Below are 27,551 nucleotides of genomic sequence, written 5' to 3'. Positions count from 1 at the left end.
AGTCAACCGTGAGCCAGTGAGACCCAAACTGCCAAACTGCAGAAGTAGCCTGCAGTACTGCATTCTAGCTACTGTGCCACTGTGCACAATGATAACATTTCCAGTTTGCTAAGGTAGTTAATGAATCAAAAATAGATAACAAGACTTGTTCATGACAAATCAATGCTAACGATTTAATTACTGTACTGGAATTACTGCACTTTTGCAAGCATTGAAAATTGATCTCTTTATTGTGTTCCAAAATGTTTCAATGTCAATGTTAGATTGACTGGTCATTGTGCACTCAATCTTCCCTTTCCTTCTTTTCAGACATAGGAACATCTTGTCATCTGGCACATGCCCAGTTTGCAGTATTTTTCAGGGAGAATATATATTGGGATTTGTCTAGACTATGAACTGATTCCTTCAATATCCTAGGATGCAATTAATTTGGTATTAGAGATATAATTTGGTATAGAGATATAAACTAATTCAGAATAAAGAGACAGCTATGTTTCCATCAATCTCAAGATTTAATATTGCCCCTACATCTTGTTTTTTTGTTTTGATTTGATCAATTTTTGTTGGCTGCCGTGAACATTCTCCAGATTAGAAAGTAAATCACATAAAATTAAAAAAATGTGATCAAAGGATGCAACATTTCAGATAGTTGCAAGAATGAATCCTAGTCTGCAATAAGCAGTATTTGGGCTCCATTTTCTGTTTAGCAGGAGTCACATTTAGGCTTTGGCCCTTTTCTGTCCTCATTCTGTTTCCTTATTTGGTAGGATTAATTCATAATTATATATGTCTTTTCTAAAAACACTATACTACTAACCAGAGCATATAAAACATTTGCTAGACCAATTCTAGAATACAGCTCGCCTGTCTAGAACCCTTACCACATCTCTGACATCAATACAATTGAACGTGTCCAGAAATATTTTACAAGAAGAGTTCTTCACTCCTCTGAAAACAACAAAATACCTTATAGAATAGAATAGAATAGAATTTTATTGGCCAAGTGTGATTGGACACACAAGGAATTTGTCTTCCTTGTACACTGGCTCTCAGTGTACATAAAAGAAAAGATACGTTCATCAAGGTACAACATTTACAACACAATTGATGGTCAATATATCAATATAAATCATAAGGATTGCCAGCAACAAGTTATAGTCATACAATCATAAGTGGAAAGAGATTGGTGATGGGAACTATGAAACGATTAATAGTAGTGCAGATTCAGTAAATAGTCTGACAGTGTTGATGGAATTATTTGTTTAGCAGAGTGATGGCCTTCGGGAAAAAACTGTTCTTGTGTCTAGTTGTTCTGGTGTGCAGTGCTCTATAGCGTTGTTTTGAGGGTAGGAGTTGAAACAGTTTATAGAATAGAATAGAATAGAATTTTATTGGCCAAGTGTGATTGGACAAACAAGGACCAGGATGCGAGTGATCTGCAAATATTTTCACGGCCCTCTTCTTGATTCGTGCAGTATACAGGTCCTCAAAGGAAGGCAGGTTGGTAGCAATTATTTTTTCTGCAGTTCTAATTATCCTCTGAAGTCTGTGTTTTTCTTGTTGGGTTGCAGAACCGAACCAGACAGTTATAGAGGTGCCAATGACAGACTCAATAATTCCTCTGTAGAATTGGATCAGCAGCTCCTTGGGCAGTTTGAGCTTACTGAGTTGGCGCAGAAAGAACATTCTTTGTTGTCCTTTTTTAATGATGTTTTTGATGTTAGCTGTCCATTTGAGATCTTGCGATATGATAGAACCTAGAAATTTGAAGGTTTCTATTGTTGATACTGTGTTGTCAAGTATTGTGAGAGGTGGAAGTATGGAAGGGTTTCTCCTAAAGTCTACCACCATTTCTACGGTTTTGAGTGTGTTCAGTTCCAGATTGTTTTGGTTGCATCACAAGGCTAGTCGTTCGACTTCTCGTCTATATGCGGATTCGTCATTGTCTCAAATGAGACCAATCACTATTGTGTCATCTGCGAACTTCAGTAGCTTAACAGATGGGTCATTGGAGATGCAGTCATTGGTATACAGAGAGAAGAGAAGTGGGGAGAGCACACAGCCTTGGGGGGCCCCTGTGCTAATTGTACAGGTATTTGATGTGATCTTGCTTAGCTTCACCTGCTGCTTCCTGTTTGTTAGGAAGCTTGTGATCCACTTACAAGTCTGTTCCGGTACCTGTAGCTGGTTTAGCTTAGTTAGAAGAATGTCTGGAATGATGGTATTGAATGCTGAACTAAAGTCTACAAAAAGGACCCTTGCATAGGTCTTTGGAGACTCAAGATGTTGTAGGATGTAGTGCAGAGCCATATTAACAGCATCATCTGTTGATCTATTTGCTCGGTATGCAAATTGCAAGGGGTCTAACAGCGGATCCATGATGGTTTTCAAGTAGGAAAGCACTAGCCTTTCAAAGGTTTTCATGACTACAGATGTTAGAGCAACTGGTCTGTGGTCATTCAGTTCCTTGATGGTGGGCTTCTTTGGCACTGGGATGATGGTAGAGCATTTGAAGCAAGAAGGAACATAACACATCTCTAGTGATTTATTGAAAATATGGGTGAAGATGGGGGCCAATTGGTCAGCACAGACTTTTAAGCAAGAAGGAGCTATCTTGTCTGGGCCTGGAGCTTTTCCTGGCTTTTGTCTGTGAAATAGGTCCTGCACTTCCTTTTCTGTGATCACTAGGGGTTGTGAACCCAATGAAATGGGGTCAGTTGTAGGAGGCTTGGCTGTTGTTGGTGTGTCTGAGATGGGGGTTGTGGAGATAGGTGGCTGTAGTTTCCTTTCAAACCTGCAGTAAAACTCATTCAGGTCATCTGCCAGTTGTTGATTACCTTCAGCCTGGGAAGGTAATCCCACCAGACTTGAAATCCTAGGCTTAGAAAACTTGGAACTCCGTCGCCTTCGACAAGACCTAAGTTTAACTCATAGAATCATCTATTGTAATGCCCTTACTGTTAAAGGCTACTTCAGCTTTAATTGCAATAATACAAGAGCAACCAATAGATTTAAACTTAATGTTAACCGCTTTAATCTAGATTGCAGAAAATATGACTTCTGTAACAGAATCATCAGTGCTTGGAACACTTTACCTGACTCTGTGGTCTCTTCCCATAATCCTAAAAGCTTTAACCAAAAACTTTCTACTATTGACCTCACCCCATTCCTAAGAGGACCATAAGGGGCGTGCATAAGAGCACAAACATGCCTACCATTCCTGTCCTATTGTTTTTCTTTTCTTCTTCATATACATATACATATACATATATATGCTTATACCTCCTAATATTTACTCATATATATGTTTATATACTATATAATCTTTTTGTATGATACTTATATATATTGTTGTGACAAAATAAATAAATAAATAAAAATAAATAATGTCTCTGATAAAACAATTAAGGGGCCATATTGGACAGATTAATAAATCAACTTCTGTTCCAATAGATCCTTCATTGGAGCTACCAGATGATTTACATCTACCTTCTGAGCCTAAGTCAGTGGATACTGTTCTGTTGGTTGATGGATGCCAGAAAAATGCTGCCATCACTGTATCACGGAAACAAAATTGGGCCAAGTTCACCTGGAGCTGTCAAGAGGACTCTCAAAACAGAAGGCCATGCCGGAGCTTTCCCCCTGTGTCACAGGCCCATGCAGACATTGACTCTGTGGCAACTGGACATAATAAAGATACTGACTTGCTAGCCAGCTATCCGGAAATATGTAACCCCAGCCTCAATACCAAATATAGCAACCAAGGTGCTTATCTACAGACCCTGGAAAAAAGTAGCCGCCAATGGGTGCTTTCTGCAGGGAAGACTCAAGGGGTAGAAGAGGCAGCTTCCACTTCTGCCATTGAGATGGAAGAATTCCACAAGCATGGCAACTCCCAAGGAGAAATCTGGTACAACCCAATTCCAGAGGATGAGGACCTGCAGCTCCCCTCCCTTGAAAGGAAGTGTGGTAGTGATTGTGAGAATAAGGACAACAAGAAGAAGCCAATAGAAGTTAAAGTCCCACATGAATGTATAGATATTGGCAGCTCACTGAAGGCAGTCAATAATGTGCAGATTTCACCAATCCAACTGAAGCGTGTTAAGCAAGTGGAGATGCTTGGCAGTCACCAGTCTGAGACTTACGGTGAGTTGGTTCTAACCAGAGACTCACATTTTTTCAGGAGCATGAGAACTGCCTTGTGGCTTGGAGAATTGAAGTTTGAGGACTGTGGGGAATGGTTGAATGTCATGGATTTAGTCAAGAGCAAGATTGTTCTTCTCTTATTCTGAAGCATGAACTCCTGGGAGTATCTCTTTTTTTTAACAGATTGGGAATAGAGAAGACAATCCCAATCTTTTAAGTAGCTATTATGCTGAGTTAGTTTAGCTGACTGTGCTCTAGAGTGCTTAAAAAAAGATCCATTCTAAATGCACAGCAGTGCACCACTAAACCCTGTGAGTTGCTTGTGGATGGCTTGAAATGTCATTTATCTTAAATGTATATTGAATTTAAGGCCATCACTAAGGGAAAAGCATCTTCAGTGAAACCAGTACATATCATTGATTGGGTTGCTGGTTACAGAAGTTTCCACTTGTTTAATCATTCATAATACCACCTACATTTTTAGCTGAAAATGTTGAGTTTAGCAGTATGCACATTAATGTTCTTTTTAATAATTAAACTAGTATTTCAATTTTGGGAGTATCTGCAATAAACAAAGGGGGAATGTCTGCTACTTCATTAACCATTTATATTGTATCAGATTGTTTTGCAGCTTTTTTCGGAAGAGGATTGTCTTCTCTAGTTATCCCTTTTTCTGAAAAGCCATGAGAAAGAAAACCAGTTTTTTCTCTCCCAGCCTGTTACCCTTGCAGCTTTGGTGCAATGCCTGTTACCTGCTGGATAAGTGGCATTTGGCCTGCCTTACACAGTTTCTCTCCTCAGGAAAGGTACCTGTTGCAACTGTGGATCCTGAAGAAAGTTCAGCCAGTGCCACACTGATGGCCCAGAACACCAATGGCAATAAAAAGAGCCATTCTTTCAGCAAGACCAAGTCCCCAGGCCCAGTACAAAGTCTCTCCATGAAGATGAAGAAATTGCCAGAGCTGAGACGGAAACTAAGTCTGCGCAGCTCTCGTCCTCGAGGGCCAGATGGGAGTTCTTCTGCTAAGGAGTCAGGGAATGTCATCAGCCGCTACCATCTTGACAGTAGTGTGGTATCTCAGCGACCTGTGACCCAGGAGAAGACTGCCAGCAATGGGGGATATTTGAGTGACAGTGATTCCCCAGAACTTCTGGCTAAGGCAGAGGCATGCCTTGACCTTGAAATGTCATCATTCTGGCTGTACAGTTTTGCTGAACAGCCTAGCTGTCTACAGCATTTCTCTGGTCTTGTCAGCATCCATCTGCTGGGGATTCAGGGCTTCAAGCCTCCCAAAGCTGAAACCAAAGAGCTCTTCTGCATTCTTCAAGTAGACTCTGTTAACAAGGCTCGCACAGCCCTCCTACCTTGCCAGGCTGCTGTCCTCACTCTCAACCATTCTTTCCAGCTGGAGCTGGAGGATGCCCAACTTCTCAAAACGGTGGTCTTCTCCTGTGATCCTACTGTGGGCAAGAATCGAGTTTGCTGCCATGGTACCATCATTCTTCCCCAGGTTTTTCAAGGTGAGGAAGACTGTTCAGGCACATGCCAATAGATAGTTTTCTAGGGAGTTACAGATAGAAATAATGTCCTTTGAAGTCTACCTGCTCAGGAACATATAATAGGAAGCTACCTTCTGCTGGATCAGAACTTTTTTTTTACTAGTTCAGTACAGGCTAGATTGAAGGGTCTCAATCCAACATCATTCCCATTAAAGGCTACTTTAAAATTTGTGGTGGGATGGAAGTCAAAATTGTGAGCCCACTCATCCAAAGACTATGCTCTTATTGTCTCTCTCCTTTCTGCCAGCATAGCACAGGACCTGCTAATTGGGTACATCTCAAGAGCTTCTAATACTGGATTGACCCAATGGGATTTTCTGGTCTGGGGATGGGGAAGTGGGGATCCATTGTGATCATCACATTCTCTAATATTTCTGGTTTTAGGTTGTAGGACCCAGCAGTTAGCCCTACAACTGGAGCCTCAGGGGCTTCTTTACATCAAACTCACTCTGGTGGATCGGTGGGATCTAGCTAACTCTGAACAGGAACCACAAGTCTTTGGAGTGAAGCTGAATCAGCTGGTGAAAAAAGAAGGTGCTGCCATCAAGGTGCCACTCCTAATCCAGAAATGTGTAACCCAGATTGAGAAACGAGGATTGAAGGTGAATTTTCTCCACCCCAAAGCAACCAATTTCCTAAGTTTCATGTAGTGTCTTCCACAAAACATAAAGTAGCTCAACTGATCAACTCCTTTCTCCCAACCCAGATGTCTGTTTTTTGCAGTTTGCTATCCATGTGAGATTTGTTTATTTCTAGGACTTACATGGCCACTTACCTCATACAAGGATTGTAGGCAGCTCACAACATCCCTAAAACATAGTTAAAGACAAAGGTACCTTCCCTCCAAGTGCCAGACCAAACATTCTTACAGTTCAGCCCAATGCTTGGGGGAAGAGCCAGATTGTCACAGCTTTTCAGAATGCTAAAAGGTTAGAGATTCCTCTGATCTCCAGTGGGAGGATGTTCCTCACTCAGAAGACACTCCTCCAAGTCCCATCTAATGGCAACCTTTAAGGGAAGGGAACTTGAGTGCCCCCACCCTATCTAATCTAGTAGGACAGGCAGATACCCTCAGGGAGAAGCATTTATTTAAGTAACCTACTGTAGCCTTGGGCCATTAGGGCTATAAAGATGATAATCAGCACCTTGAATTGGAGCTGGAAAGCAGCTGTATGCCAGTACAAGTTACACAGCAGTGGTATTACTTGAATGAACCATGGGATATACAAAACTACAAGTGCTGCTGCATTCTGGACAGTTACAGCTTTTGAATGATTTTCAAGGCCAGTTCCATGCGAAGGCATTATAATAATTTAAATGGGAGGTGACTAAGGCATGGGTGACTTCTTCCCTGTACTATTGCTTGCAGCTTGTATATTATTGTCTGCTTATCCAGGTGATCAGCTGGTGACTTCTTCCCTATACTATTGCTTGCAGCTTGTATATTATTGTCTGCTTATCCAGGTGATCAGCTCTGTTCTCTTTGTAGGCAGTAGGCCTGTATCGCTTGTGTGGCTCAGCAGCAGTGAAGAAGGAATTACGTGATGCCTTTGAGAGAGATAGTGCTGCTGTTGTTCTTTCTGAAGATCTTTATCCAGACATCAATGTGATTACAGGTTGGTGCCTACAACTGGACTCTTGTTAGACTTTCTGACTGACAAAATTCCCAGTGGATTCTGGAAAGACTTCTGGAATTAATAACATGTAGGCAAGTCACATTGCCAGTACCAATGTGGAGTGTGGAAAAAACCAATTTAGAAACACCCTGGAATTCATTGACTGCTGGGCCAATTAAAACAAGTTTACTGTTCTTATTGAAACATCTGCTCACCATAACCATTATTATGAGATCAAAGCTCTCTAGCTATGATCCTTCTTCCCTGTGTGAAGTCCAACAGAAATAGAGGTTTTTGAGGTTCTCCTTGTACACCTACCCTTTTGAACCCACTCTGCGTTTCTCCGTTGCTATGCAGTTCTTTCCCTCCTCTTCACAGTTCAGATCACAATTAAAAGAAGCTCAAGATGCTGACTTTTCTACAGATAGCTTGAAGGTGCTGGAGAAGAACCCATGTAGGCTGCTGGAAATTAAGTTTTCCTCTGCAATCTTTTCCTGAATTCAGGCCTTCCCCAAGTTTACACAGACTTATCAGTCAGGCAATGTACATCTTGGTCCACCTCTTGGAAACAGAGCATTCAAAAGCTCAAGACAGGATTTCTGGAACCATGAGAGAACTTAGTTTCCCTTTGCTTGGACTAACCTTTAGTGGAAATGAAGTCTGAAAGGACTTCAATTTTGCATTTCTGAAAGGTCAGGAGATAAACAGTAGGTATGAAATTCATTCAATGCTAAACAGATTGGCACATTCAGAACCACTAAGAATGATTTCCTTAGTTTTATTTGGGTGTTTTACACAAATTAATTTATCATTTTCAAAGGGTATGGCACCACATTATTTGAGAACTGCTGGTTTAAGGAATTGCAGACCAGTGCTTTTGTCTCCAAATCTCAAGAGCTACTCTATAAAGCAAAAACAAACAAAATTGTAAGGAGACAAAACTTGAAGCATTTGTATTCAATATTTCTGTGCAAAAAAGTTTATATAGATTAAAGAGACAAACTTTCGGGGATTATATTGCTGATACAGCTAAAGATATGGAGACTAAATATGAATAATGTAATCTTTAATTAAGGTTTAATTGGGGAAACAAGGCATTTTGGTGCTATTTCCCACCCTTTTGAATACCATGGATCCAAATACATATTTTATAAAGTAGATTTGGGCTACTGGAGATTTTCCCACTATGGGGAAAAAGGCAGATCTCCAATAATAAGAATATGCCTAATCCTGTATTGAAGAGAGCTCTGCCAATGACCAAGAGGTCTAGCACCAGGGTAGCTCAAATTTCCCGTGACTACCAGCCCTCATATTTCCTCTGTGTCTTGGTCCACTTTTATGATAAAAGGCAGGTCAGAGTTAGCATTTGATGGCTAGCAGTGCGTCCTGCAGCTCAGGACTTAGCCAATTGCCATTATTTCAGCAGTGAAACTGGAAATGGAGCTGATAGCTCCTCTTATACTTCCAGGTTGATTGTCAAATGTGTCTCAGTGGATGTGCCCCAGCTCTTTTGTTCCTTTCTATATATTGTTTGATAAATGATGTGAAAGTATGGTTTTGAAAAGCAAAAGATTCAAATGTGTTGAATCACTTTGCAGTACATCAGAATGAATAGAACAGGACAAAACAGGACAGGACAATACAGTTGGAAGGGACCTTGGAGGTCTGCCCTGCTCAGGCAGGAGACAATATACCATTTCAGAGAAATGGTTGTCCAATCTGTTTTTAAAAATTTCCAGTGTTGGAGCATTCACAACTTCTGCAGGCAAGTTGTTCTACTGATTAATTGTCCTAACTGTCAGGAAATTTCTTCTTAGTTCTAGGTTTCTTTTTTTTAAATTTGCATTTATATCCCGCCCTTCTCCAAAGACTCAGGGCGGCTTACACTATGTTAGCAATAGTCTTCATCCATTTGTATATTATATACAAAGTCAACTTATTGCCCCCAACAATCTGGGTCCTCATTTTACCTACCTTATAAAGGATGGAAGGCTGAGTCAACCTTGGGCCTGGTGGGACTAGAACTTGCAGTAATTGCAAGCAGCTGTGTTAATAACAGACTGTCTTACCAGTCTGAGCCACAGAGGCTTCTCTCCTTGATTAGTTTCCGTCCATTGCTTCTTGTCCTGCCCTCAGGTGGTTTGGAGAATAGCTTGTGTCCTTCTTTGGGATAATGCCTGAGATATTGGAACACTGCTATCATGTCACCCCTAGTCCTTCTTTTCATTAAACTAGACATTCCAATCTTTCTGCTTCCTTCCTCTGCTATCATTTTGCTCCCTTCTCCAACCATTGAGGAAAAAACCCACTCAGTGTATCAGAATTTTCATGTCAGGGAACTTAAATGTGACACAGATCTTGAAGTACCACTATGATACCAGCCTTCTCTAATAAAGATGAAAGTTGAATCTAGAACAAAGGTATGTTCTAGATTCAAAATTCAAAGGTTGAATTTTATTTTCTGTTTTCTTCCTTTCCAGGGATCTTGAAGGACTATTTGCGTGAGTTACCCACTCCTCTTATCACTGACCCCCTTTATCAGGTGGTACTGGAAGCTATGTCTAATAGGACAGTGGGACTGGAAGTGAAAGAGACAACAACAGCTCTTCTGAATTGCCTACCAGAGGCTGAGAAGGTGAGGAAGTCTCAGGTTGAAAAAGAGAATAGGTCTATCAATCTTAGACTCAATCGGCCTTTAAAAATCTTGTTTTCTCTGTTAGACCCAAGGGTAACCTCTCACCTTAGTTCAGTCTTTCTAAACAGCAATGGATCACGCCCCACATTTCCCCATTGTACCACAACTAATCACAACAATCTACTACATGTCGATTTCACAGTAGATGCCATTGAAAGGCATTATGCAACCTAAAACCATCTCTATCTATTGGCCCTGATGGATTAAGTGCCTACTTCTCAAAAAAGCTCTCAATCACCATAGCAGAACCTCTTAGCATAATCTATGAAATATCTTTCAGAACCAGCTCCTTTTCTAGTTTACAGTCACAGTCATTCCTATCTTCAAAAAGGATAACCCCAGTCTAGTTGAAAATTACAGACCAATCTCATTATGTTGTGTCACATGCAAAGTCATGGAATCAATCATAAACCAATCCATTATCCTCTACTTAGAGACAAACAACTTACTCTCTAACAAGCAATTTGGCTTCAGAAAAAAATTGTCCTGCAATCTGCAACTCTTACACTGCAAAAATATATGGACTTCACAACTCAACCAGGATAAAGCAATAGATGCAATTTATATAGACTTCTGTAAAGCCTTTGATTCAGTAGTACATGACAAACTACTACTAATACTAAAATTTTATGACATTCCCAGATCCCTGCACAAGTGGATAGCTGCATTCCTATCAAACAGGCAACAAGTAGTCAAAATAGGGACCACCCTATCAAACCCTGCAACAGTTAACAGTGATGTCCCCCAAGGAAGTGTTTTAGAATCAGCACTCTTTATACTTTACATAAACAACCTTTGCAATCATATTATAAGCAACTATGTTCTCTTCACTGATAATGTAAAACTATTCAACACTATCGACAATGCTGCTACCCTACAAAAAGACCTTGACTATTTGTCAGAATGGTCAAACAATTGGCAACTCCAAATCTCAATCAACAAAACAAACAAACAAACAAACAAAAAAGTCTTACACTGGTAAAAAATCCCAAAACACAAAATAGAAGCTGGGCGGAGGACCTTGAAGTACTCATCTCAAATGTTCTAAGTACCACAGTTCACTGTAACAGCATTGCCAAAAAAGCATTAAAAGTTGTTAATCTAATCTTGCGCAGCTTCTTCTCTGGTAATATTGTACTAATAACTACAGCATGCAAAACCTTTGCTAGACCAATCCTCGAATACAGCTCATTTGTCTGGAACCCGCTCTGTATATTGGACATTAATACAATTGAGCGAGTCCAGAGATATTTCACGAGAAGAGTCCTCCACTCCTCTGCTCGCAACAGAATACCTTATGCCACTAGACTTGAAATTTTGGGGTTAGACAACTTAGAACTATGCCGTTTTCGGTCTGACCTAAGCGTAGTACAAAATTATCGGTTACAATGACTACTTCAGCTTCAACCACAACAATACATGAGCACACAACCGATACAAACTTAAGGTTTTTGTTGTTGTTAGTTGCAAAGTCGTGTCCGACCCATCATGATCCCATGGATAATGTTTCTCCAGGCCTTCCTGTCCTCTACCATCCTCTGGAGTCCATTTAAGCTCACGCCTACTGCTCCATCCAGTAACTCCATCCAGCCACATCATTCTCTGTTGTCCCATTCTTCTTTTGCCCTCAATCTTTCCCAGCATTAGGCTCTTCTCCATTGAGTCCTTCCTTCTCATTATGTGGCCAAAATATTTGAGTTTCATAAACATGATACAATACACGAGCACATAATACAAACCTATGGTAAACCACGCCAAACTTGAAAATACGACTTCCATAAAAGAGTTGTCAATGCCTGGAATACACTACCTGACTCTGTGGTTCCTTCCCCAAACCCCAAAAACTTTACCCTTAGACTGTCTACCTCACTCCATTCCTAAGAGGTCTTTAAGGGTGTGCATAAGCGCATCAGCGTGCCTACCGTCCCTGTCCTAATGTTCCCTTTTTTAAAATATCTATTTTGTGTATTCATAATTATGTTTATACTTATATTTGTTATCTAATACATGCTTGATGAAAATAAATAAATAAAAATATATATCATTAGTGGACCTCCCTATGGATGGATATCCTGAATACTTTTCTATTTTCTTGCTGACATGAAAGCCTGCACACCTCTTTCTAGCAGTTCATTATTGTACTTGATTAAGATCTTTCCTTCCTTGTTATTGACAAAATGGGCTGAAATTACTTCTTATTTCCATTTTTAGGCCACTTTGACAATGCTGCTTGATCACCTTAGTTTGGTTGCTGCTTTCCATACCTTCAATCGCATGAATGCCCAGAACCTTGCTGTGTGCTTTGGGCCTGTGCTCCTGAGCCAATGGGCAGGTGGGACCGTAGTCTCCAGATCTGGCCAACAGCATTGCACCCTTGCCAGCACCAGAGATTTTAAACATCATCTTGAAGTATTACACTACCTGTTACAGACCTGGCCAGGTGAATGTGCAAGAGGTTCAAGGCATCTCTTCCATTCTTGGGGGCAAATTTCCTTTAGCTTTAGTTGCTGGGTACTTGCCAATCATTTAATGAGTCCTAATACTTTTTGTTGAATTATAATGTGGTATGAAGAATTCTTCTTAGCATTTTGAGCTTTATAGTACTTTATTTATTTATTTATTTATTTAGTCGAGTACATATTAAATAATATATATACCGTATATACTCGAATATAAGCCGATCCGAGTATAAGCCGAGGTCCCCAATTTTACCCCAAAAACTGGGGTAAACTGGGGACTCGAGTATAAGCCGAGGGTGGGAAATGAGGCACCTACCGGTTGGGGAAACCCTCCCTCCCTCAGCTGAGAAGGCTGGCGGCTCCCCCGCCCCGCCCTCTCACTGCACCGGCAGGGCTTCAGTCCGGTAAAATGTGAAAAAAAAAAAAAAACTCGAGTATAAGCCGTATATACTCGAGTATAAGCCGAGGGGCTTAAAAAAAAAAAAACTTGAGTATAAGCCGTATAGACCCGAGTATAAGCCGAGGGGACGTTTTTCAGCACAAAAAATGTGCTGAAAAACTCGGCTTATACTCGAGTATATACGGTAAGTATAAGCTTGAATTGAATATATAAAATGAATACAATTAAAGGAAACATTAGGACAGGGACACTAGACACGCTGGTGCTCTTATGCACGCCCCTTATGCAAGATTAGGTTTACAACTCTTAAAGCCTTTTTGGCGATGTTGTTACAGTGGCCTTTGGCACTTAGATTATTTGATATGAGTACTCCAAGGTCCTTGACAGAGTGAGGGTCATCTACAAGGCCATGTCCACTTAGCTTGTATTTTGTATTCTGATTCTTTTTGCCAATGTGTAGGACAGAGCATTTGTTGGTTGAGATTTGGAGTTGCCAATTTTTTGACCATTCTGACACAAAGTCAAGGTCTTTTTGAAGGGTAGCAGCATTGTTGGTAGTGTTAAATAGTGTAACATCATCGGCGAAGAGAACGCAGTTATTTATAATATGATCACAAAGGTCTTTTATGTATAGTATGAAGAGTGTTGGTCCTAGAACGCTGCCTTGGGGGAAACCGCTATTAACAGGTGCAGAATTTGATAGGGCACTGCCTATTTTGACCACTTGTTGCCTGTTTGACAGGAACGCAGTTATCCAATTATGGAGGGGTCTGGAGATGCCGTAGGATTTTAGTTTTAGAAGTAGTTTGTTGTGTACCACTGAATCAAAGGCTTTAGAGAAGTCTATGTAAATTGCATCTATTGCTTTGCCCTGATCAAGATTTGTAGTTAGTTGGTTGATAGTCTTAAATCTGTAGTGAAGGCTATTTCTAGAGAATAAAGTAAGAAGCATATGTAAGCTGGAGAATTAGTTTGACCAAACAACATATTAAACAAAATATTTCTAAATCTTGGGTATAGTTTTAGAGTAAAATTGTGGTTAACTTAAGGTGGTATAACTGCAGTTATTGCTGTAAGATTCTCTGTATCATCTGAACCTGGAAGGGAGGGCTACGTAAATAACCTTCCCCTCTGGCCTTTGCTCATAAAGATGAGAAGCTGGAGCAATTGTAAAATAGAGATGTTATGGTCACAGCATATATTTCCCCATTTTGTTTTCACTCCATAAGTATAGAGTAATGTGTAAAATGGCAATGCAAAAGAAATAAGACATTCTCATCTGTGTGTGGTGGCACTGATCTTGTTGCGGCTGCCATTTAAAAATTATAATTAAAGTAATAATCCACTTCCCCAAAAACCTCAAACTAGAAAATGATCACTGGTTGAATCAGTCCCTGTAAAAGGGATTAAAATAGTAGCCAAAGTAATAGTCTTCCAACAAATTGGTTGCCTTGGTGATATGGGTGACTATATAATGCAAATAAGTAATTAAATAAATACTTTGAACAAGCATATGATAAGAAGCAAAAGCTTCATATGCATTTTTCCAAATGTTGTATACTTTGGTCCAGAGGTGAAATCCAGCAGGTTCTGACAGGTTCTGGAGAACTGGTAGCAGAAATTTTGAGCAGTTCAGAGAACCAGTAGCGGAAATTTTGAGTAGTTCGGAGAACCGGCAAATACCACCTCTGGCTTGTCCCAGAGTGGAGTGGGAACGGAGATTTTGCAGTATCCTTCCCCTGCCATGCCCACCAAGCCACACCAAGCCCAGAAGCCACGCCCACAGAACTGGTAGTGAAAAAAAATGGATTTCACCACTGCTTTGGTCTTAATACCAGTATGTTTAATAAATACATATGGAACAGGATGTGATGTTGAGGTTGTCCCAGACCTCAACCATGGAATGATATTTCTTAGGCAGAACAAGATGCCACTAAACCATATGTAACACCAATGAATCCAGAAGAATGCATATGAAGCAGGGTGAAATGCTCCCGGATCGTACGGGATCGCGCAATCTGGTAGCGATGGCAGCTGCTGGTTCGGAGGACCAGTAGCAAAAATCCCTGGCCCCGCCCTCCCTGCCTCTGCTGAGCCGCACCATCGGCAGAGGTTTTTTTTTTTAACTTTTAAAAGCCGGTTTTGCTTCAGCCGAAACAGGCCTTTAAAAGTAAAAAAAAAGCCTTTGAGGATCCCGCCCCTCAGCTGAGATCGGCAGCCTTTAAACTTAAAAATTAAAATTAAAATTAAAGGCTACTCTGGGGATCTCACCTGAGTTCCTCATCAGCAGAACCTTAAAAAACATGTTTTCTGTAGAAAACATATAGAAAAACTCCTTTTAAAAGAGTCTAAGCCACTTACCTGATTACTGATCGACCTCATGGCTCTGCTCACAGCCCAAAAGCCCCAGTTTCGCTTTTAGCACAAGACAGAACTAATCTAAACTTAGCTAATCTATTTCACTACTGAGTGATTAATGCTGTCTGGCTGAGGAACTCTGGGAATTGAAGTCCACAATAAAATAAAATAAAATAATAAAATTAAATATTTGTGCAGCTTTCTGAGATTTGGTGTGTTTCTGTAGTGTTTCACTCTAACTACACAAACACACAAAACCTCAGAAAGCTGTATGTGGTATTGTGTGTGTGTGTGTGAGTTGTGTGTGTGTAAAGTGTGAAAGTTGGTTTTTGAGCTTTTTGTAGCTGTGTGAAGTGTGAAGTGCAGCTGCTTTTACATTGTGTGTGAGTCAGTTGTGTTGTGTTGTTTTGTGTGTGTGTAAAGTGTGAAAGTTGGTTTTTGAGCTTTTTGTGGCTGTGTGAAATGTGAAATGCAGCTGCTTTTACATTGTGTGTGAGTCAGTTGTGTTGTGTTGTGTTGTGTTGTGTTGTGTTGTGTGTGTGTAAAGTGTGAAAGTTGGTTTTTGGTACCTCTTATTGTTTTTTATACTTTGTTTATTATTTTTATTATTTATTGTTATTGGCCACGCCCACCCAGTCATCTGACCACCAAGCCATGCCCACCAATTAAGCCACGCCCACAGAACCGGTAGGGACAATTTTTAGATTTCACCCCTGATATGAAGCCTTTGCTTCAAATAATAGATGTATTCATATTCAAATTGATTGACTCACAATATCTCAGGTGATTTGTGTATCAGTGAGGTAAGACTTTTTAGAAATGATGCTATGTTCTGAACTCAGAAGGCAGATTTGACGCTTTGTATATCTTAATCTAGAAATTAACTGTGTGTTCTTGTGCACTTTGGGTGACTGTCAGCTTCCATTCCTTCTTGCCCTGCTTACTTCATTTTCCCTTCCTTCTTAGTGCCACATAGGAAGATGGAAGATGGGGAACGTACCTTTCCAAGCAAGCAGGTCTGTCATCAGTGCCACCCTCCCCTGGATCTGCAACTGTCATGCACTACTGTCACTACTCGAAGTCACCCAAGAGGATTGGAAAGTCCTCCAATAAATCGTTATGCTGGAGACTGGAGCGTGTGTGGACAGCAGTTCCTGGGAGCCTCAAAGCCAGGCAGTGAGGCTGACTATGATGAGGTGGCAGGGAGTGAGAGTGACAGGGAAGAGGAAAATGAGGAGGGAGCTTTGAGGAAAGGACTGGCACTCCACAGCCAAGCAGTCTACATGGGTGATTTTGCCCTGGTGGAGGATCCAGAGATTCCCTTTAGCCCAAGGCTCAATTTGAAAGACTTTGATGCTCTCATCTTAGACCTTGAGCGAGAACTCTCCAAGCAAATCAATGTCTGTCTATGAAGCATTCTCTCAGGACGTTACAGTATATCATTGCAAGCTGAAGTTGCCTTACCAAGTTCTTTTTTCTGACTTGCAACCTATGCCAGTATTATGTCTGGTCACAGATTGTAACCTGTGGGCTTTTGCTAATATTGAAAAGCCAACATGAGTTCTCAGCGATTGGTTGAAAGGTCACCATTGCTGGGATTCTCCTCTCAATTTATATGTGAACTGGGAATAGAAGAGAGGCAGGAGCTCTCATATATTTCAGTGAAATCTTCCTCAACTTGGAATCTTCCAGATGTGTTGGAACTTAGTTCCTATATTTCCCAGCCATCATGGCCAGCACACCTGTAAGGCACATGCTGGGAAAGGCAGCTTTAAATGCTTCCAAGGAAGAGAGCATTTATCCATGGTTTTCTTTTCTTGAAAAGATAAAATTGCAAATGTAATGTTCTTGTGCATGCTTTCCTTATCATTCAGAGCACTTTACTCATTCTTGAAGGTAGATCAGTATTATTCTGAATCTGTACCTAGAGTCCAGATTGAAACACAATAGCTTGCCAAAGACTGAGCTGTGATTGGGGCTCCTTTTTGCTCCTTATTTAACCATTGTGCTCTGGGCTGGCTATACTAGGTTTAGAAGCTCTTGGAATCACTGAAGAAGCGCCTTTAGTGGATAATCTGATTGGCACAGAGCAGCTAGGAGCCATATCTTAAATTCCACACAATTTTCCCCATTTCAACTTTGCTTCAAGGTATTCTGGGAAATTAAAAGGGCAGTTTCAAATTAAGGGACACACTGTTTTCAAAGCAGTGGAAAGATTTGTAATGGCAAATGACAGTTTGTAATTTTTAGCTTCTTTGGTAATAGTAGCTTATCAAAAAATCATATAATCATAACCATGGAAGTACCTTTTATGGTATTGAGTCCAATCTACTGTACTGCTGTAGTGCAGGAATTCAGGTTAAAGCATCCTTGTTTTAACCTATATTTGAACATATCTAGTGAGAAAGATTCCATCACCACACTGGGGAATTGATCCCATTTCAGAACATTCTATTGGATTCTGCCTTCCTGTAACTTAAATCCATTATTGCATAATGAATTATTCCTGTTCTCTGGATTAATAGTCTTCTGTTTCTTCTGTGTGACAAACTTTCATTCAAGGAATGGTGTTATAACCCCCGCCCCCACACATTTTCTCACAATTAAATATTAATAAATTTTTCAATTTCTCGTGGTCTTGTTCCTTGCAAATTCTTTACCCTTTTCTGAACCTGTCTCAATCTTTCTTATTTATTTATTTATTTATTTATTTATTTATTTATTTATTTATTTATTTATTTATTTATTTATTTATTTATTTATTTATTTATTTATTCGTATTTGTATACCGCCCTATCTCCCGGAGGACTCAGGGCGGTTCACAGGCAAGTAAAAACATATATGTACAAATTAAGAAAACCATTAAAAAACTTATTCTAAAAGCCAAATTATTAAAAATAGTATAAATATTAAAACCAATTAAAACCCCTATAAATTTAAAAACTAGTCCAGTCCTGCGCAGATGAATAAGTGTGTTTTAAGCTCGCGACGGAAGGTTCGGAGGTCCGGAAGTTGACGGAGTCCTGGGGGGAGTTCGTTCCAGAGGGTGGGAGCCCCCACAGAGAAGGTCCTTCCCCTGGGCGTCGCCAGACGACACTGCCTAGCTGACGGCACCCTGAGGAGTCCCTCTCTGTGAGAGCGCACGGGCCGGTGAGAGGTATTCGGTAGCAGTAGACGGTCCCGTAAGTAACCCGGCCCTATGCCATGGAGCGCTTTAAAGGTGGTTACCAAAACCTTGAAGCGCACCCGGAAGGCCACAGGTAGCCAGTGCAGTCTGCGCAGGATAGGTGTCATACGGGAGCCACGAGGGGCTCCCTCTATAACCCGCGCAGCCGCATTCTGAACTAACTGCAGTCTCCGGATGCCCTTTAAGGGAAGCCCCATGTAGAGAGCATTGCAGTAATCCAGGCGAGACGTCACGAGGGCGTGAGTAACCGTGCATAGGGCATCCCGGTCTAGAAAGGGGCGCAACTGGCGCACCAGGCGAACCTGGTAAAAAGCTCTCCTGGAGACGGCCGTCAAATGATCTTCAAAAGACAGCCGTTCATCCAGGAGGACGCCCAAGTTGCGCACCCTCTCCATCGGGGCCAGTGACTCGCCCCCAACAGTCAGCCGTGGACTCAGCTGACTGTACCGGGATGCCGGCATCCACAGCCACTCTGTCTTGGAGGGATTGAGCTTGAGCCTGTTTCTCCCCATCCAGACCCGTACGGCCTCCAAACACCGGGACAGCACTTGATAGCTTCGTTGGGGTGGCCCGGTGTGAAAAGTACAGCTGGGTGTCATCAGCGTACAGCTGGTACCTCACACGAAGCCACTGATGATCTCACCCAGCGGCTTCATATAGATGTTGAACAGAAGGGCGAGAGGATCGACCCTGCGGCACCCACAAGTGAGGCGCCTCGGAGCCGACCTCTGCCCCCCTGTCAACACCGTCTGCGACCGATCGGAGAGATAGGAGGAGAACCACCGATAAACGGTGCCTCCCACTCCCAATCCCCCCAACCGGCGCAGCAGGATACCATGGTCGATGGTATCGAAAGCCGCTGAGAGGTCTAATAGGACCAGGGCAGAGGAACAACCCCTATCCCTGGCCCTCCAGAGATCATCCACCAACGCGACCAAAGCCGTCTCAGTGCTGTAACCGGGCTGGAAACCGGACTGGAACGGGTCTAGATAGACAGTTTCCTCCAGGTGTGAGGGAAACTGATATGCCACCATACTCTCTACAACCTTCGCCGCGAAGCGAAGGTTGGAGACCGGACGATAATTACCTAAAACAGCCGGGTCAGGGAAGGCTTCTTGAGGAGGGGTCTCACCACCGCCTCTTTTATTATTTTATTAAATAATAAAGGCCAGAACTGGTCAGAATACTTGTGGCTGGATCAGCCAGGTATTACATCTATTACAAATATGTGTAATTTTCTGTTTTCAACTTAAGAAATTTTACAATTGTCTCTATTAAATTGAATTCTGTTACTTTCAGCTCATGTCTTTAATCTATCATGATTATTACTGAATGTTATTTTTTTTCAAGGCAATTTACTACCTTAACTAATGTTATATCATTTACAAATTAGAGAAGTATTTATCCCACCTCTTCATCTAAATCAGGGGTGTCAAACTCGCGTCATCATGGCATCATCACATGACATATTGTGACTTTTCTCCTCCTTTGCTAAACCAGATGTGGGTGAGGCCAGCACATGATGCATCTGGCCCGCAGCCCGCGAGTTTGACAATCCTGATCTAAATCATTAATAAGGCAAATGAAGAGTACAGTGCCAAAGTACAGCATAAGCAGTGGTGGGATTCAGCCAGTTCGCACCAGTTCGGGAGAACCGGTTGTTAACTTTCTGAGCAGTTTAGCAAATTGGTTGTTGGAAGAAATCATTAGGGCAGAGAACCTACTTGAATCTCACCACTGAGCATAAGGTCTCTGTCCCCATGTGATACCTTTGGCTCATCAAACTAGATTGTTATTGAACAACCATAATGAGTATTTTGGGGATATGATTTTAAGCTGACTGTCATGCTATCCATATTACTAATTATAATATTTGGGGGAATTTGGGCAAGTATAGCATTTTTATAATTTACTAAAGAAGATAATTTTTTTTAGTAAATAAATAAACCAATCAAAAATAGATGGTTAGGTTTGTTCTTGATAGATCCAGGCTGACATCTTTTTTATCTTGTTATCTTGACATCTTGTTATCGGCTGCCTACAGAGCAACCTCTTCAAGAACCACTCTCAAATCTTTCCAGGCATTAATGTCAGACTGGTTTGTAAGTGATTCCTCAGATCCTCCATTCTCCTCCACCTTTTGAAGATAAGGATTCTTCTCCTCTTCCAGTAATCTAGCATTTTATCGGTTCTTAAGGACTTCTCAGAAATAATGCCTAAAAGTTCAATTAATTTGTCAGCAAACTCTTTCAGTACTCTTGGGTTAGCATATTCATCTGAACATGGCAATTTAAACTCATTCAGAGTAAATTTCTCTAGACTTGCTATGATCAGTCTTGAACTTTACATATTTTCCCTTAATCTGATTTGCCAGTGTCTCCTTGTACGCATATCATCTTTTGGAGAGGACTGAGTCTCAAATAAGTGCAAGCATTGCCTTCTATTGAGCAACTTGCTGATCAGATTATTTTTTAATATGTTTAACATTTTATTTATTTAATTAATATATAAAATACAAAGGAAAGTAGAAATAAGAAATATGGGGAAGGAAAAAAAGAGGGGGAAAAGAAAATGTGAAGTACGGGGCGGGGGGAGGCATTGACTTCCAATGCACAGGTAAAAATATTCCTGCCTCAACTTTTTGCTTTAACAATTAGTATATAACAAGCTATTTCTATAATGACAACTTTATTTAATCAACAAAACCAAACTCAAAATTTCATTTTTTTCCATCACAAGCACAAACTCCAGAAGTGATATCCAAGTAAAAAATGTACTTAAATATATTTTTCTCTTTGAATAAAATGATCAGTTTAACCATTCCTGCTTTATCTCCTTGCTATGGAAATAGTATGTATTTCTATTTACACATAATAATCTTGGTGAATTATCACCATTTTTATTAACAAGGTTCACTGTATTCTTTCAGATTCTTTGAGCTTGCGGGGAAAAATATTCTTTTTTCCATCCTTTTTAAAATGGTAAACTTTTCTTTAAACACCTTTCTAAAATCAAAATTTTCTAATACCTCTTTTTCTTTAACTTGTTAACATACAGGTGAACTACTGTATTAAATTTAAATCCATCCCTCCAAATTATCCTTATAAAATACTTTTTCTTTTATAAATATCCTTTTATAAAAAAATTATTAAACTATTAAAACATAGAGCAACTTGCTGACCAGATTATTTTATTTTGAGTGTATCTGTATCTGAAGATACCCACTGAGCACATTTCTCAACACATTCCTCAGATTTACTAACACCATCTCTGAAAATCGGGATACTTTTAAAAAATATTCTTCTTTTGTTACTCTTCCCTCCTTTGTTCTACTTGTATTTCTAAATGTTCTCATATTTTCATTTACATGATAGTGCAGTTACATGGGCTTCTTCAACTAACCTCCATCTTTTCCCTTCATTTAAATGGTTTGCAGTTGTGCTTTTAGTATCTCGGGCTCCTTTTCCTAATGTCCCCAGCAATCTCTTAGGACTTAGCATTCCTACCTGTCCTTCCTTCCTCAAGTCTGTTGCAATCTAGTTCATACTCAGTTCAATGTTTCAGATCTATCCTGCCATTCAAAGCAGGTTCATTGCACTCACTACTAGGATCAGAGACCCACACCCTGATTCTTTAACATGGCAGCCTCGGGAGGATTTCTTATCTTGCCCCATTCTTGCACATTTTTAGCAGAGTGAATGTTATATTTTTTTTAAAAAGCTGGTATTTGTCCCAGTAGGCTTATTTAGCTTTACTAAACAAGCTTCTCGGAATTCCAGCTCTTTTCTCCACCCCATCCAGTGATATCACTATCATATCTCCATGCTGTTTAAACAGGAAAGTAACATGGAAGAAGTATATTTATTTAAAAATCCCCACTAAAAAATAGATGTGTCCCCAAGAATAGGAGGAAAAAGAAAATCCTGACCTTAAAAAAGAGAAAGAAAATACCTATGCCTAATATTGCGCAATGTGCAAAATGATTCAAATGTATGAATATTTGGAGAATGTGGAGATGGATTGTTGCACATTCAGTCTTAAGGGTGAGTGCCTGCTATGAAGATATTACAGATCCATCTCTGTTTATCCTAACATTCTGCTTTTGTCTACATTAAAGACATGAAAAGGGGAGCAATGCTACATCTTTTCTGTTCTAAGGAAATAACCCTGCTTTAGAGTTGGAGCTCTGAAATAAGCCTATATGGAAATGAACAGGAAAAAAAATTAAGCTTTCTGTAACTCCAAATTTTGAGGGGATGTTGGGGATGCCCAGAGATTTTTGTTATAGACAATGAATTGTAGACAATTAGGACATCTGTTGGAACCTTCACACTCTGAGCTCCATTTTCATGTGCAGTGTTGTAATATGATTTTACCTTCATCTAATCCAGCCATTGCTCTTTGGTAGCAGCTCAGCTCTTGAAAAATTGAGATCTGGGGCACAGCTTTAAAAAAGGAGGATGTTCACCAATGGAATCACAGTTTCTGCTGCATTTTAATCCATTGTTATTGAACTAGGCCAGCAGCTTCTCCATAGGTATTTATAAAGCCTTATTTATTCAAGAGGAACATAAGTACTGGGAAGAGAATTTGAATCCTCCCACAACCTCCACCTCACTATCCAGACAAACAATATTTGAAGTAGTGATTCTCAATCTCATCAAATTGAAGTCCACATACATCTGGGACTTGTTGAGGTTGAGAAATACTGGTCTGAAGCTTTGGAGCAAAAATCTGTTGAATGTGATGCTGTTCCCCCTGTGTCTTGTTCAAAATATTAACATGAAATAGGTTGTGGCAGCAACTGTACACTCCTAGCAACTTGGAGTGAAACTTCAGTCTGTTATAAGATGAGTTTGCAGGAAAAGCATAAAGCCCACCGTCGCAGACGGCGTTGACAGGGGGGCAGAGGTCGACCGCGAGGGACCTCACTTGTGGGGTGCCGCAGGGGTCGATTCTCTCGCCCCTTCTGTTCAACATCTATATGAAGCCATTGGGGGAGATCATCAGTGGCTTTGGGGTGAGATACCAGCTGTACGCTGATGACACCCAGCTGTACTTCTCCACCCCAGGCCACCCCGATGAAGCTGTTGAAGTGCTGTCCCAGTGTGTGGAAGCCGTACGGGTCTGGATGGGGAGAAACAGGCTCAAGCTTAATCCCTCCAAGACGGAGTGGCTGTGGATGCCGGCACCCTGATTCAGTCAGTTGCAGCCGCGGCTGACTGTTGGAGGCGAGTTATTGGCCCCAAAGGATAGGGTGCGCAACTTAGGTGTCCTCCTGGATGAACGGCTGTCGTTTGAAGATCATTTGACGGCCGTCTCCAGGGGGGCCTTCCACCAGGTTCGCCTGGTTCGGCAGTTGCGCCCCTTCCTTGATCGGGATGCCTTGTGCACGGTCACTCATGCGCTCGTTACCTCTCGCTTGGATTATTGTAATGCTCTCTACATGGGGCTCCCCTTGAAGTGCACTCGGAGGCTTCAGTTAGTCCAGAATGCAGCTGTGCGGGTGATAGAAGGAGCTCCGCGTAGCTCCCATATAACACCGCTCCTGCGCAGACTGCACTGGCTACCTGTGGCCTTTCGAGTGCACTTTAAGGTGTTGGTTACTACCTTTAAAGCGCTCCATGGCTTAGGGCCTGGGTACTTACGGGACCGCCTGCTGTTACCACATGCCTCCCACCGACCCGTACGCTCTCACAGAGAGGGACTTCTCAGGGTGCCGTCCGCCAAGCAATGTCGGCTGGCGGCCCCCAGGGGAAGGTCCTTCTCTGTGGGGGCTCCCACACTCTGGAACAAACTTCCCCCGGGTTTACGCCAAATTCCTGACCTTCGGACATTCCGTCGCGAACTGAAGACACATCTTTTTATTCGCGCGGGGCTGGCTTAAATTGATTTTAACAAATTTTAAATTCTTATTAACTAATTTTAAATGGGGTTTTTTAGCTTATTACATATTTTACTTTTCAGGCCAATTTTAAAATAAGTTTTTTAACTGCATTTTAAATTTGTATATTGTACCGTCTGTTTTATTTTTGCCTGAGTCCTTCGGGAGAAGGGCGGTATAGAAATCGAATAAATAAATAAATAAATAAATAAAATTTTAAGCAGTATTCCATTCTCCACTAAAAGCTAATGTGTGGGCCTGGGGGAACCTGTTTTAAATTAGAGAGGCATTGGGCACTCATCACCCTGATGGAGAAATACAGTATGGAGGATGTAGGCTTTTTAAAGATATGTATATTCTTATGGACAATTAAAATACTTGTATTATATGTCTTACCACTTGTTTATGTTTGTATGCATTTCTTTACATGAGTGCATGTGTATATCCAAGAGATACAGTATATCTAACACCATACCTGTATGTACATATTTATTAAGTTTGCTACTCTGTATATAAAGCCATGTCAGATTCCTGTGGTGCCATGAATTGTAGACTGAAGGGAATCAATAATCCCTTATTTGTACAGTGGGAATATATTAATCACATGAGACCTACCACAGCAAGCAAAGAGACACTGCCATCTAGCTGTTTAAAGGTATATAGTACAGATATAGTAGTCATAAATGTTAATTCTACATCAGGCAAACACTCAAGGATTTAATGTTTTATAGCCATTTTCTATCCAATCTGCTTGCTGTTTCTTAACTTTAAATAGAGTGATAGATGAGAGAGAGAGAGAGAGATTTGGTAGGATGAATGGATGGTTGGATGGATGGACGGACGGATAGTGTAATGTATCTTTAAGAGTTTTGGAGGGAAATTAGAGCGGGAAATAGCACGTTGCTGATTGGCCGCTGCCTCCGACTGAACTGTATATAAAGAGGGGTTTTTCTGTTGTTCGCTGCTGGGTTCACTATAAACTAAAGAGCTGTTGTCACTCATCTGGTATCCTGCCTCGTTATTGCCCGAATCTAACACTGGCGACGAAGGTGGGATCTCGAGGCAAAAGAGCGCCAGGAAAGAGCTGAGCTAACCAGGAATACGCGAACCCAGCAAAATAAGGGCGGATAGCAGCGATGTCCAGCTACACACTGCCAGCGCCATTCGACCCAGCCAAAGAAAAATGGGGGTCATACATGGCTCGTTTCGAGTGTTTCCTCGAAGCAAACGAACTCCAGGGGGTCTCCGACAACAGGAAGAGAGCGTACTTCCTAAGCCACTGCGGTCGGTACCGTGGCAAACCCTGCAGACCGCCCTTCGGGCTCACTACGCACCGACGCCCTCAAAATTTGTTCAAAGGTTCGAATTGCGGCAACGGATGCAACGAGAGGGCGAATCGATTCGCGTGTACATGGCAGCGCTGAGAAAAGCCGCCAACCATTGCGAATATCGAGACTTGGAAGACGCATTACTCGACCAACTCATTTGCGGGGTCAGAGACATCCGATTGCGATGGCGGCTGCTGTCCAGAAGCAACCTTACACTGGCAGTCGCCTTGGACGAAGCCAGAGCTCATGAGATGTCCACTCAAGCGGCAGAAACCCTGCAAACGCCGATCGCGCCGGGGACTGGGGCGAAAACAACCCCGGTCCACAATGAGGAAGTCCAGGCCGAGGAGGAAGGCGAGGAAGAGGAAGAAGTCTTCCACACCGGGAGGCCAGAGAAAGAAGACCGGGGCGAATGCGCGAGTTGCGGGGGACAACACAAACGACAAGACTGCAAGTTTAAGGATGCGACTTGTCGGCGGTGCGAAAGGAAGGGCACATAAGCGCAGGCCTGTCGGCGCCCAACCTTCCCGCCAAAAATTCAAACCGACCAATCAGAGCGCGGGAACGACGAAGAGGCCCGTGATTGGTCGATTCAAAAAAGGCGCGAAACTTAATCAGACTGCCGTAAGAGTAGGCCAAGCAGCCACGCGCCTTGAAAAAAAGATTTTTACTAAAACGCACATTGAAGGGGTGCCGTGCCGAATGGAAGTGGACACCGGTTCATCGATCACGATCATGTCCTGGGACACTCTCGTGAAACGTTTGCCAGCTATCGCGAAGCGCAAGCTGCAACCACAGAAACTAAGGGTACAAGATTACCAAGGAAATCGCATCCCCATCCGAGGGGTAACGTCCGTCCAAGTCAAGTATGGACTGCACAACAAGACCCTGCCCATCACCGTGGTCGACGGAACCTTGCCGAGCTTGTTGGGACTGGACTGGTTCCGGGCATTGGGCATGGGAGTGACCGGAGTCTTCCGAAACGACGTCGACCTAAAAGACGAACTAATGAAGGAGTTCGGGGACGTCTTCAAAGACTGTTTGGGCAAGTACGAGGGGACCCCAATCTCCTTTAACCTTGACCCACAGGTTGCCCCTATCCGGTTAAAGGCTAGGAGGGTTCCGTTCGCCCTAAAGCCCAAAATTGACCGGGAGCTGGACAAACTAGTAAGCCAGGGAATACTAGTGCCAGTTGACCATGCAAAGTGGGAGACACCCATAGTCACCCCAATCAAACCGGACGGGTCGGTCCGGATTTGTGCTGACTACAAGGCAACGCTTAATAAAGCGTTGCAGAAGAGTGCCTACCCCGTCCCAGTAGTACAACACTTACTGCACTCTTTGGGGCAAGGCCAGGTCTTCGCCAAGCTAGATTTGGCCCAAGCCTATCAGCAGTTATCTGTAGATAGCAACACGGCCAAAGCACAAACGATCAGACGCACAGGGGTGCTTTTAAATGCACCCGGTTACAGTTTGGGGTTAGTGTGGCTCAGGGTTATTCAGAACCTAATGGGCGGCTATTGCAGGGACTCCCGGGTGGTACCGTACTTTGATGACGTACTGGTATCCGCCGACAATCTAGAAGACTTAGGGTACGGCTGAGAAAAGTTTTGGGCATTTTCCGGTCCGCGGTCTCAAAGTCAAACTGAATAAATGCCAGATCGGGTAGGATCCGTGGAATTCCTGGGCTATCGGATAGACAAGGAAGGAATCCACCCACTGAGAGCAAGGTTAGGGCAATCAGGAAGGCCCCAGCTCCCCAAAACAAAACGGAGTTACAGGCGTTCTTAGGTCTGGTCAACTTTACGCGGTATTTTTAAAAATAAGGCGACCATAGCCGAACCGCTACACAAATTACTAACGAAGACAGCTGTGTGGTCTTGGGGAAGGCGGAAGCTAGGGCATTGAAGCAGTAAAA

The 27,551-nt window shown here is 41.9% G+C and overlaps 1 protein-coding gene across 2 annotated transcripts in view; it reads left to right on the top strand.

The window, feature by feature from the left end:
- The window catches only part of LOC131190859 (rho GTPase-activating protein SYDE1-like), a 32,859-nt gene extending 15,026 nt beyond the window's left edge, over positions 1-17,833 (top strand). The window contains exons 2-8 of one of the 2 annotated variants that reach the window (XM_058168323.1): positions 3,454-4,146; positions 4,948-5,667; positions 6,091-6,308; positions 7,196-7,322; positions 9,803-9,957; positions 12,229-12,457; positions 16,201-17,833. In XM_058168323.1, the coding sequence (XP_058024306.1) occupies positions 3,454-4,146; positions 4,948-5,667; positions 6,091-6,308; positions 7,196-7,322; positions 9,803-9,957; positions 12,229-12,457; positions 16,201-16,646 (2,588 nt within the window). In that variant the 3' untranslated portion in view covers positions 16,647-17,833. The remainder of the gene's footprint in view (positions 1-3,453; positions 4,147-4,947; positions 5,668-6,090; positions 6,309-7,195; positions 7,323-9,802; positions 9,958-12,228; positions 12,458-16,200) is intronic. The other variant, XM_058168324.1, reaches the window with a different exon arrangement.
- The last annotated feature ends 9,718 nt before the right edge of the window (positions 17,834-27,551 follow it).

The sequence above is a fragment of the Ahaetulla prasina genome, chromosome 2 (genome assembly GCF_028640845.1).
Source record: "Ahaetulla prasina isolate Xishuangbanna chromosome 2, ASM2864084v1, whole genome shotgun sequence".
In the NCBI taxonomy this organism is placed as follows: domain Eukaryota; kingdom Metazoa; phylum Chordata; class Lepidosauria; order Squamata; family Colubridae; genus Ahaetulla; species Ahaetulla prasina.
Note: the sequence above shows the minus strand (reverse complement) of the source record. Positions and strands in the feature narration are given on the sequence as shown.